The following is an 11574-nucleotide window of genomic DNA, read 5'->3' as shown; positions in this document are numbered from 1 at the left end:
CCACCTCTCACCCTTCCCATCCCCTGCTCACTAAGGAGAATCCACGCACACTCATTAAGCGCCTACTGTGTGCTTGACAGGACTGAGCCACTAACACTTTCACTTTCATATGCTTGGCAGCATTCTGAGGGGAACTGTTTTAGCAAAAGCAGGGTTTAATGACCACATCTGCTGTCAATCCCAGGTTCGTCATTTGGAACTCTTTCCAAGCATATTAAAATTCTCCATATTTGTCCATTTCACATAATTAGCTCATGGATTCTCAAAACAGCCCAGGGCAGACATGGGGTGGGTTTTGAGCTCCAGTGTCTAAGCTGAGGAAACTGAGGCTTGGGTTACTTGCCCAAGGCGTCAGAGCTAGCATTTGATGCCATTGAGACTAGCTGACCCGTCCTTCCTTCCTCAGGTTAGCTCATGGAAATTTTTAATCACCCTTTAAGCAAAAACAAAACAAACCCCCTTCCTCCCGGTTTATATATTTCTTCTTTATGTCTTTGTTAACATCCATCTGCACTCCTCTCTCTCTTCATGGCAACAACGGCTACCACAGCCAGATCCCGTAGCCAGATCCCGAGGCCTCCCAAGTGATGAGGTCCAGGAAGCAGCCTCCCACACAACCCCTCACCCCACTCTCTCCCCTCTGGCAAAATTCACAACACAGCCCCGCGACTCCGCCCCCAGAGCCTCCTTCCTTCCGTGATGACTGGCTACAAACTATTCAAACTTATCTTTGAATCCTCCCCTTCCCACCAACTCAGACACTCGGCATCAACTTGGGCTCCTCCGTGTCTGCAGTCCCAGGGACATTGATGGTCTTTGTGTAAATGTTTGTTGAGTGAATAGATAAAAGTTTATTCACACCAAGGTGTGTAAATATGAAACCATAGTTATGTATTTTTGATGTGTTAACTCTCCCGGGGTACTTATAATGCCTTCTATTAAATGTGGGGCAATTTACGACTTACAAAGCTGTATTCATGATTTGGTGGAGTCAAAGGTTACTGGGAGGACGACTTGGGCCATGGGGGCGGATGGGCAGAAGACGTTAGTCCAGGTGGTGAAACAAGGTCTGGACTCCTGGGAAGCTGCAGGGATAAAGCGATGAGCACCCAGCGAAACAGCCTCGCTGCCCTCCCTGTACCTGGGGGGCAGCTGGAAGACGCCGCGCGGACAAGGGAGCACGCCCCCTGCTGGACAAAGACGCGGATGGTCCGGCTGCCGACTCTCAGAGCCCCTCCGCCCGGAAACCGGCCCCCCCTGCCGGCCTCGCCGCCTCACTGCACTCCGGGCCCCGCAGCCGCAGCCTCGCCCCGGCCGGACGCGGGGTGCGCACCCGGGGAGCGCCGGGCGCACGGGGTACGCGCGTGTGTGCCGGCCCCTGGCTGCCGCTGGGGGGCGCCACTGCGCTCGGCACCCCGCACCCCCGATTGCTCCGCCGGGGCCTTGGACACCAAACCCAGCGCGGCCCGGCGGGGCAGGGGCGAGGGGCGGCGAGGAGCGGACGCCCCAAATTGGGGGCGGGCTGGCTCCGGGTCCCCCAAATCCCACGACCTTTTTCCAAGTGCCCCCCGCGGGCTCCGCTGGCCCCATGCCCCCCACCCCAGCCTAGCGGCACAGCGCGGCCCCGCCGCTCCCACTCCGTCCTTGGAGGGTGTGGAAGGGTGGGTTTGGGGCCGGGGGCGGGTCTGGGGGCGGACCCGGAGGCGGGGCTGTCTCTGCGGCAGGGCCCTGTTCGGCTCCCCCCGGTCTCTGTCTCTCCTCCTCCCTCCTCCTGCTCCGGGCGGAGCCCGGCATGGGGGGGCCGGCGCCCGGCAGGCCAGGTACGGTGATGTAGAAATTGGGGAGGCTTGGTGCGGGGAGGTGGGATGGGGGGACAAGGGGTAGGGAGGAGTGGCGGGGCGAGAGACGGAGAAACCCAGGGTAGCAGGACAAGGGGAAGGGGAGGGGTGCCCGGGAACCTGGGGCCTTCGGATGGAGAGGGGGATGAAGCCAACCAGGTTTGGAACAAACCGGGAAGGGAGAGGACGGCTGTGAGGAGGGGCGCCTAGGAGGAGAGGTGAGGCTGAAGGCGCAGAGGAGAGTGTGTTTGGGGGAAGGGAAACCAGAGCAGGTATGGAGGCCGCAGCTCAGAAGGTAGCTATGGGGCCAGACTGGAGACCCCCGGGTGAGAGGGAGGGGCGGAGACTGGGAGAAGGAAGCCGGGAGCCTCCCAGATCCTGGAGGAGGAAGGTGATTTGGGCCATCAGCGAGGGAGGCGGGGACGGTCGCTGAGGGCCCAGGCGAAGGTCTGGCGAGGGGCCGGCAGGGAATGGAGAGACATGGATGGGTGGTCTTGTAGGTGCCCAACTCAGAGTGCCCTCACCCTTTCTCCAGCGTCCCCGCCCTGCCCCCATGACACCCCCCACCAGCCTCAGGTCCCAAGAGGGGTAGGGAGTCTGACTGTCTCCCCCTTCCCCAGCCGGGTGCAGTGTAGCCAAGTAGGCCCCGGCATAACTCCTTGTCTATAGGTACGTCCACTCCAGTGCAGCCGATTTGTGTGTATCTGGAGGTCTGTGTGTGCTGTGGGTGTGTCGGGGTGTTTATGTCTATGTGTCTGGCTGTTCTAGGTTGTGTTTACCTATGTCAGTTTGTGTGTCTGGCCCTCTGTTTGCAGAGATGGGTCTGTGACCTGGTGGTTGGTGTGTCTGAATGTGTGTTTGTGTGCCTGCAGGCTGCTATAGGTCTGTGGGCCCTGTCCGTGTGCTGGATCAGGCTGGATTTACAGGATGGGGATCTGTATCAGGCTGATCACTCCAGAGTGTGTGTTTGTGGCCCTGAACACCTTTGTCAGGGTGTGTGACTCTCTATACCTGTCTGTCTGTCTGTGGGTCCTGGAGGCGGAGTTGGGTTTTCTGTGCCTCCATCTGTTTTCCTTTCTCTGAGGACCCGAGTCACATCTCTGCTCCTTTCTCTCTCTCTCATTCATTCCTGGCCCCGACCCACCCCACATACTTCTTTTTTTCCTTTCCATCCCTCTCCACCAAGTGGATCCGGGACCCAGGGAGGGTCGCCCCCCGGGCCTGGTGGCGCTGAGCAGGGCCCCCCAGCCCCCACCTCCTGCCCCACGACATGAACCTCCTCTACCGAAAAACCAAGCTGGAGTGGAGGCAGCACAAGGAAGAGGAGGCCAAGAGGAGGTAAGGCTGCAGCCCCAGAGCGCCCCTCTCCTGTCCCACCTCTGCTCTCCCCCACCCCAACCCGGCCGGGCCACATCCCTCTCTGCCCTTCCTGAGCCCAGCAGCCTGGTCATCAGTCTGATCTCAGAGTCTGTGCTCAGTACAAAATTGCTGGAATTGCACACGCCCTGTCTCTGTCCTGCTCGTGGCTCCTGGCTCCAGCCCCTGCCCTGGCCTCTGAGGGGGCTTCCGGCTCAGGGGGCTCCTGTTGGCTCTGGCCCATCCCCAGAGGCCCAGGTCACTCCCTCCTGATCACCTCTGGCCTGTGATCTCCTATCTGACAGTGTGGGGCTGACTCCTGGTTCCCCTGTCACCTGACCTTGGAAGGGGCAGGCCCTGCTGCCCTCATGGTCCAGGATGGAGTCATCTGAGGGACACCAGAGATGATCCACTTGGCCCTTCCCAGTGACAGGATTGTGTGTGTGTGTGTGTGTGTGCGTGTGTGTGTGGTGGGGGACATGCAGGCTGGGCCCTGCAGAAGAGCCAGGGCTTGGAACTGACCCCCCCCCCAGCCCCGCCACTGCTCACCCCCTCCCCTGGTTCCCCCGGGACCTGGCGCCTGGCCTCTCCTGTGTTGTCACTTCTCTTTTTCACTCCCATTGACGGCACAGCCTCTTGGAGCCTGAGTCAGAGCCACCTCCCTGCTCCCTTCTCCCCCCTCGAAACTGTGGAGTTTAATTCTTGTTGTTAATTAGATTAATCAGAGCTATCGCTGCAGTGATCTCTCCCTAATGAAGGGTTAGTAGACAGGGCCCTAATGAGAGCCCACCCCACAGAGACTCGCCCCTCTTCCCCGCCAGCCGCCCCCCACCCCCTTCACTCACACAGAAGCTCAGGGACAGTGAACGGGAACTGGGGTGAGCCTGGGAGGGTAACAGAGAGAGGATGGCAACGGAGGGAGAGGGAGAGAAAGAAAGAGAGAGAGAGGCAGGGAGGAAAGAGAGATCAGTCGGGGGAGGCTCTCTGATGATGCGGCAGGCGGTACAGCCTGGGTCTGGGAAACGAGGCGCCCGCGCGGTGTGGGAGCGGAGGCCGCAGCAGCAGCCGGACACGCGGGGAGGCCAGAGGCCGGGCGTGGGCCCGCGTCAGGGGGAGAAGGAGCAGAGCTCGGGCGGCAGGTGCATGTGCCATGCAGGGCTGGGCAGCCCGGGCCGGCCTGCCTCTCCGTGTGCCGAGCTGTCCACATGTGCGGTGCCCACGCTGGGGCCCGCCAGCTCCAGGGACGCTCCCCTGCACACCGGCTCACCCCTCCTCTCATCCCTGTCCCCGGCCTCCTTCCCTTTCTCAAGGCCTTGGGATTCGGCCTCTCCCCATCCCCACCCCGGCCCCCGCCCTCCTCCCTGGGAGGCCCCAGGGTTGCCCACCGCTCCTCCTCGCTCTTGAGGTGGAAGAGGAGCGGAAGGCCCAGGCCTGAGGCCCGACCCCGGCTCCCCCTGGGTCTTCTCTCCCCAGCTCCAGTAAGGAGGTGGCTCCCGCAGGCCCGGCGGCGGGGCCCGGGGCCGGCCCGGGGCCGGGCGTCCGCGTGCGGGACATCGCCTCGCTGCGCCGCTCGCTGAGGATGGGCTTCATGACGATGCCCGCCTCCCAGGAGCACACCCCTCACCCCTGCCGCAGCGCCATGGCCCCCCGCTCCCTGTCCTGCCACTCGGTGGGCAGCATGGACAGCGTGGGGGGCGCGCCTGGGGCGGGCGCCGGGGGCCTCACTGAGGACGGCGGCACCCGAAGACCCCCGGCCAAGCCCCGGAGGCACCCCAGCACCAAGCTTAGCATGGCGGGGTCGGGGGCAGAGACGCCCCCCAGCAAGAAAGCAGGTGAGACACCCCCCCCCCGCCCCCCCCCGCAAGGGGGAACAGGGAGGATCCATTGGGCCACGGGAGGCCTGCCTGGAGGGTTCATTCGGGGAAGAACCCAGGAAGTGGAAGGTTCCATTCTCACAGGGAATGTGGGGGGGGGGGTATTTTGGGGAAGGGCCTGAGATGAACCATTCAAGGGCAGGGAAAAGCTCCTTGAAAAGTTCATTCTTGGGAAAGGGGTGGCCTTGAAGGGCCTTGAGGGTGGGGGGCAGAATTGAGGGTGCGAGCTGCAGATTCTGGAAAGTTCTTTAGAAGGCGCCAAGGCCAACTGGTAGGAAAGGAACGAACTGGGGCTGTTAGTTGAGGAAAGCTGGGGGAAATGAAGAGGCAGAAATGTCCTTGCAGGTGAGTGAAGAGGCCACAGTGGGTCTCCCCGTTTCCTTCCCCGACTGAGAGCCTGGTATCTCGTTTTCTTTCCTGTCCTACCCAGGCTCTCAGAAGCCAGCCCCCGAGGGCCGCGAGTCCGGCCGGAAGGTCCCTCCGCAGAAGCCCAGGCGAAGCCCCAACACCCAGCTGTCGGTGTCCTTCGATGAGTCCTGTCCCCCAGCCCCCTCCCCTCGAGGGGGGAACCTGCCCCTTCAGCGCCTCAGCAGGGGCTCCTGTGTGGCCGGGGATCCTGAGGCGGGCGCCCAGGAAGAAGAGCCCGTGTACATCGAGATGGTGGGCGATGTCTTCAAGGGAGGAGGGCGGAGTGGAGGAGGCCTGACGGGGCCCCCTCTGGGGGGTGGGGGCCCGACCCCTCCCGCTGGCGCTGACTCGGACTCGGACGAGAGTGAGGCCATCTATGAGGAGATGAAGTACCCGCTGCCCGAGGAGGCCGGGGAAGGCCGGGCCAATGGGGCCCCTGCACTGACCGCAGCCTCCACGCCACACCAGCCTCAATCCCTTCAGCCCCTCACCCACCGCCGGCCAGCTTCAGCCCTCCCGAGCCGAAGGGATGGCACGCCCACCAAGACCACTCCTTGTGAAATTCCCCCGCCCTTCCCCAACCTCCTCCAGCACCGGCCTCCGCTCCTGGCCTTCCCCCAAGCCAAGTCTGCTTCCCGAACCCCCGGCGACGGGGTCTCGAGGCTACCGGTCCTCTGCCACTCCAAGGAGCCAGCTGGCTCCACCCCAGCTCCCCAAGTGCCTGCCCGGGAGCGGGAGACGCCTCCCCTACCGCCTCCGCCTCCCGCTGCCAACCTGCTGCTGCTGGGACCCTCGGGCCGAGCCCGGAGCCACTCAACACCATTGCCGCCCCAGGGCTCTGGCCAGCCCCGGGGGGAGCGGGAGCTGCCCAATTCCCACAGCATGATCTGCCCCAAGGCGGCAGGGGCGCCAGCAGCCCCTCCTGCCCCGGCTGCCTTGCTCCCCGGCGCCCCCAAGGACAAGGCCGTGTCTTACACCATGGTGTACTCAGCAGTCAAGGTGACCACGCACTCCGTCCTGCCAGCTGGCCCGCCCCTGGGTGCTGGGGAGCCAAAGACGGAGAAGGAAATCGCAGTCCTCCATGGGATGCTGTGCACCAGCTCGAGGCCCCCTGTGCCCGGGAAGTCCAGCCCCCACAGCGGGGCTCTGGGTGCAGCAGCTGGGGTTCTCCACCACCGCGCCTGCCTGGCCTCCCCACACAGCCTTCCGGATCCAACCACAGGCCCCCTGACCCCCCTCTGGACCTACCCAGCTGCAGCAGCTGGGCTCAAGAGACCCCCTGCCTATGAGAGCCTCAAGGCCGGGGGGGTGCTGAATAAGGGCTGTGGGATGGGAGCTCCGGCCCCCATGGTCAAGATCCAGCTGCAAGAGCAAGGGACGGACGGGGGGGCCTTCGCCAGCATCTCCTGTGCCCACGTCATCGCCAGTGCGGGGACGCCAGAGGAGGAAGAGGAGATGGGTGCCTCGACGTTTGGGGCAGGCTGGGCTCTGCAGCGGAAGGTCCTGTATGGAGGGAGGAAGGCAAAAGAGCTGGACAGTGAGTGAGGAGGGGGAGCGGGCCCAGGGATGTCTGTGATGATCTGGGGGAGGTGTCGAAGGGGTTACTTGGAAGCCACAGCCCATTGTCCTGAACTGGGAACTTTTCTGGGAGAGCGGAGGGATGGGGACATGCAGCAGACTGAAGGGGTGAGGTCCCCGCGTGTGTGCACTGGTAGGGCAGGAAGACCTGGAGTAGGGAGGGGGCAGGACCTGGTCTCCTCCTCCTGTCCTGTCCCGCTGTACTCCCCGCCCTTCCCTCCACTGGGCTGCAGGGGTGTGTGTGTTTGTGAGTGTGCGCACATGAGGAGCTAAACACAGCTGCCTCCCAGCTGTTACCATAGCAACCCATCCAGACAGGAGGGAGAGGAGAGGGAGGCCCCTACGGTTGCCTGGCAACGCAATGCTCTGCCAGGCCTACTCAGAGATGAGCTTAGTTCACATGCAGCCCTTCCCCCAAGGCCCCCCTTCACGTTCCCCCAGCTCAGAATTTGGGATTCTCCCCTCGCCTAGGGAAGAGCCCCTGCTGCTCTCCGCTTGAGATCATTCTGGCCCTGTAGGGGGCTGGAGGGGTTCTGAAGTTAAAGCTGGGGTAGGGGAGACCCCTCTGAACAAGGAAAAGGGTTTGGCAGCAGTAAATATCTACAATTCTCAGCCCAGGGGTGGTGCCAGGACTGGCGTCCCTCCGCTGTGTGTGTGTGAAGTGTGATGTCGGGGCCCTCCTTTCCCAGCTGTGACCTGCAACGGGGCACATCTTTGTCCTGGTCCAGCCAGGTCGTGGTGCGTGTAGCTGGGGGGACAGCAAGACCCTTCACATTGTACAGCTTCTGAGCTCTCCTTGTCACCCAGCAGAGATCGAGGACAGTGCCCGGGCCTGGAATGGCAGTGCTGAGGGTCTAGGCAAGGTGGAGCGTGAGGACAGAGGCCCTATGGCATCAGGGATCCCCGTGAGGAGCCAGGGGGCAGAGGGCCTGCTGGCCAGGATCCACCACGGAGGGGACCGAGGAGGAGGCCGCACAGCGCTGCCCATACCCTGCCAGACCTTCCCCGCCTGCCATCGCAACGGAGGTGACACCATCTGCCCCCGCACACAGATGGGGTGGGCTGGGGGAATCTCCCAGGGCCCAGGCCCTACCTCCTAATAGCAGGTCTCCATCCCCCCCCTCCGTTGAGGCTAGGCTCAGTCTGACCAGGCCTCTCCTGTCCTCGGGGCATAGGGGGAGGGGAACCTGGCGCCCCCTTCCTTTCTCACTCCTCAATCTTCTGCCTCAGACTTCACTGGAGGCTACCGCCTGGGGCGTTCGGCCTCCACCTCCGGAGTCCGGCAGGCCGCGCTCCACACCCCCCGGCCCTGCAGCCAGCCCAGGGATGCCCTGAGCCAGGTGAGGAGGGAGACAGGCTTGGGCTTTTTATTTGGGAAGGAGCAGGTAGGGAAGAAGGCCCGGGTGTGGGAGGAAAGGCGAGAGGTCAGGGTGGGGCCTTGGCACGGACTCAGGGCGGTCCCCGCCGGATGGATGGAGAGCGAGCGGGTGGGGGAGAACCTGGGTAGCCAGGCTGGCACCACTGGCTGATGAGGGCCTTGGTGCCTTTAGAAAGAGTCTTCCCGCAGTGGAAAGATTCGTCCTACTGGGAAGACGGTTTTTATGAGGCAAGCTCTTCCTGAGGGAGACAGGCCTTGCCTGGCACCAGGGCGCAGGGGGAGTGGACGAGAGGCCTTGGGGTCAAGAGAAGACTCGTTTCTGGGCGACGCGTTGATCTTGGTGGGGTTTCGGCGGTGGGGACGGGGCCTGGTGACTCTGAGGTCCTTGACCCCCCTCCTTCCTTCCTCCCCCACCCCACCCCGTCGGGGGCCGGCGGCGGGAGGAGGGGGTGCAGACCCAGCCTGCGCTGCCGCTGCCGCTGCCGCTGCCCCTGCCGCCGCCCCTGCCGCCCCAGCCCGCCCGCGAGCGCGACGGCAAGCTGCTGGAGGTGATCGAGCGCAAGCGCTGCGTGTGCAAGGAGATCAAGGCGCGCCACCGGCCCGACCGCGGCCTCTGCAAGCAGGAGAGCATGCCCATCCTCCCCAGCTGGCGGCGCGGGCCCGAGCCCCGCAAGTCCGGCACGCCGCCCTGCCGCCGGCAGCACACGGTCCTCTGGGACACGGCCATCTGAGGGGGCGGGGGGCCGGCTCTCCCAGACTGGCCTCGAAAGAGGGACGCTTGAAGGACCAGGTGAAAGAGAGCCGCCGGGGAGAAGCCCCCGCTGCCCTCCACCCTAACCCTTGCCCCCGGACGGGGAATCGGCCGGGCCGGTCGGGCTTGGAGTCCCAAGCCGCAAACCCCAGAAGGGTGAGGGAGGGGTTGCTTGAAGTTGGGAGTGAGGTCCTCCTGCTGCTCTCCCCTCTGAGCAAAGTAGACCGCCCCACCCCAGGTCAGCATGGGGGAGGAGGGAGGGGTCAGGGAGGAAAGGGGGGCGGGCCAGCGAGGGACAGAGAGTGAGAGGTAGAAGGGGCTCTTTTAGAGAGTGGGGGAGGTGGTAATTATTTTGTTGTTTATTTCGGTTTGGAAGGCAATTCTGGGCCCGTCTGATCCACTCCTGAACAAGGAGTGGGGAATCGCGGGCAAGTAAAGGGAACTAAGTTGGCAGTCTCCCCAGTACCCAGAGGCCCCGCCATCCAGCTGTGCCCTCCCCGCCCCGTCACTCCCCGCAAAGCCAGGGACAGACTGGTCTGGAGAGCAGTGGAGCCGCAGAAGGGAGGGGCTCTGAGGGTGGAGAGTCGGGAGGGCCAGAGGGCTCATTCACAGTATTTACCAGTCGCCAGTATTGGGTAGTGAGCTTGGCCTGCTCTGAACCGGGCATCTTATTTAGCTCCAGGGTGAGGGTCTAGCACCAGGGATGGGCGGGGTGATAGGGAAGGAGGGGAATTTTCGCGGAGGGGGGTGGGGGTGGGCAGGGTATTTATTTAAATTAAAAAAAAAAAAAAACCCAGAAGAGATGTCAGGAACTTTTTTTTAATTCCTTTCTTTTCAGAAATAATATATTAAAAGACTAACGATCCTAGAAGTGGCTTCTTATATTTCAGTGCGCTCCACCTTTTTTTTAAAACACCTGTTTTGTTTTCCCTCTGGCCCCTGGTTGGTGGGAGCAGGGAGGGTTACTATGGCAAGTGAGCGGGAGAGGTGCAGCTGGAGGTAAGTCTTCGGGAATGCCACCGTGCACTGACTCCGCAGACATTAACGGAGCATCTGATGTGTGCTAGCCCTGCGCCAAGGCAGCAGGAACATTCTGACAGAAGCCTGCCCTCCAGCAGCTTGTAGTCTATTCAGGGGCATGAGATCCCTGAGCTGACACTAGACAATGCTCCAGGACTAAGAGAGGGAGAGGGCTGGGCTCTTCTGACAAGGCTTCCTGCACAGGGCACCTAAAAGTACAGGTAAGGTTTGGATGAGCAGGGAGAAAGTCCCACGCTCACAACATGATTGTGGGATTGGGGTGGGGGCAGCAATTGTGTTTAAATATGCAGATGGCAGTGAGTCAACCTTGATGAAGCTGGTGCAGAAAGAGGGGCCTCAAAGCCCAAGAGGCTGGTCCTCAAGAAGGAATCCGGGGAGGAGGATTACAAACAGAGTCTGGGAGAATGGAGGGCATGGGACAGATGACAAGATGCAGCTGAAAGAAAACATCCTCTGGTTGGAGATGAAGGAGCTGCAGGGGGAATCTATGAAGCCCTAGGTTGGCACTCAGATGACTGAGGAAATGGTCAGCTTGACAACCCATGGAAAGCGGGGTTGAGAGGGACTTTGAGGGAAGAATGTTGATTCTGAAACAACGGCAAATATTCAGGTTTGTTACCAGCTAGACCAGAAATTCAAAAATACAATGGATGATACCAGAGATGTCTTTTACGTGACATGAAGAACATTTTGAAAAACTTTAATAGTTTTGTATTTCTTTTCACGCACATTGAGAGAAATGACAATCAGCACACCAGACTATTTGTTATTTCATGTCGATTACTGCATGCACTAGATGAGGCTAAATATATTTTTAATGAGTTGGTTTAAAGAAAAATAGTAAGCAAAGAAATAATAGTACAGGTGATACTCAGATTATGAAAAATTATAACAGTGGTGTGAGAATATTTGAAATTTAGGAAACACCAAGTTAGGGATAAAATGATGATGGTTTGAGAGGGCTGACAAATGTGTGGATGTCAGGAGTCATCAACATAAAGATGGTACTCAGGGCCAAGACAGCTCTATAAGAGACAGTGTGGACAAGAGATAAGAGTTAAGAACAAGGAATAGCTTTTAAATTATTTACATTTTAAAAAATTGTATAATGGACATATAACAATGTAGGTGTACAACATAATGATTTGATATATGTGTATTTTGTGAAATGGTCATCGCCGGTAAGTTTAGTTGACATCCATCACCACAGAATTTTTTTTCTTGTGATGAGAACTCTTAAGATCTACTCTCTTAACAACTTTCACACATAGAACACAGTATTGTTAGCTATAGTCACCATGCTGTGCATGCCCTCCCCAGGACTCAGTTATCTTATAACTGGAAGTTTGT

General features: G+C 60.5%; 1 protein-coding gene across 6 annotated transcripts; it reads left to right on the top strand.

The window, feature by feature from the left end:
- The first annotated feature begins 1086 nt into the window (after window positions 1–1086).
- NYAP1 (neuronal tyrosine phosphorylated phosphoinositide-3-kinase adaptor 1) lies at window positions 1087–9960 on the top strand. Of its 6 annotated transcripts, none has more exons than XM_043456289.1 (7): window positions 1684–1820; window positions 3025–3176; window positions 4668–5026; window positions 5499–7013; window positions 7862–8080; window positions 8285–8394; window positions 8888–9956. In XM_043456289.1, the coding sequence occupies exons 2-7, from the start codon at window positions 3109–3111 to the stop codon at window positions 9161–9163; spliced, it is 2547 nt and encodes an 848-aa protein (XP_043312224.1). In that variant the 5' UTR covers window positions 1684–1820; window positions 3025–3108; the 3' UTR covers window positions 9164–9956. The 6 variants fall into 6 exon arrangements, with proteins under 6 accessions (XP_043312221.1, XP_043312222.1, XP_043312224.1 ...); XM_043456290.1 differs by lacking the exon at window positions 1684–1820 and adding an exon at window positions 1849–2056; XM_043456286.1 differs by lacking the exon at window positions 3025–3176 and having other exon boundaries at window positions 1087–1820; window positions 8888–9960.
- The last annotated feature ends 1614 nt before the right edge of the window (window positions 9961–11574 follow it).

The sequence above is a fragment of the Cervus canadensis genome, chromosome 32 (genome assembly GCF_019320065.1).
Source record: "Cervus canadensis isolate Bull #8, Minnesota chromosome 32, ASM1932006v1, whole genome shotgun sequence".
NCBI classification, from domain to species: domain Eukaryota; kingdom Metazoa; phylum Chordata; class Mammalia; order Artiodactyla; family Cervidae; genus Cervus; species Cervus canadensis.
Note: the sequence above shows the minus strand (reverse complement) of the source record. Positions and strands in the feature narration are given on the sequence as shown.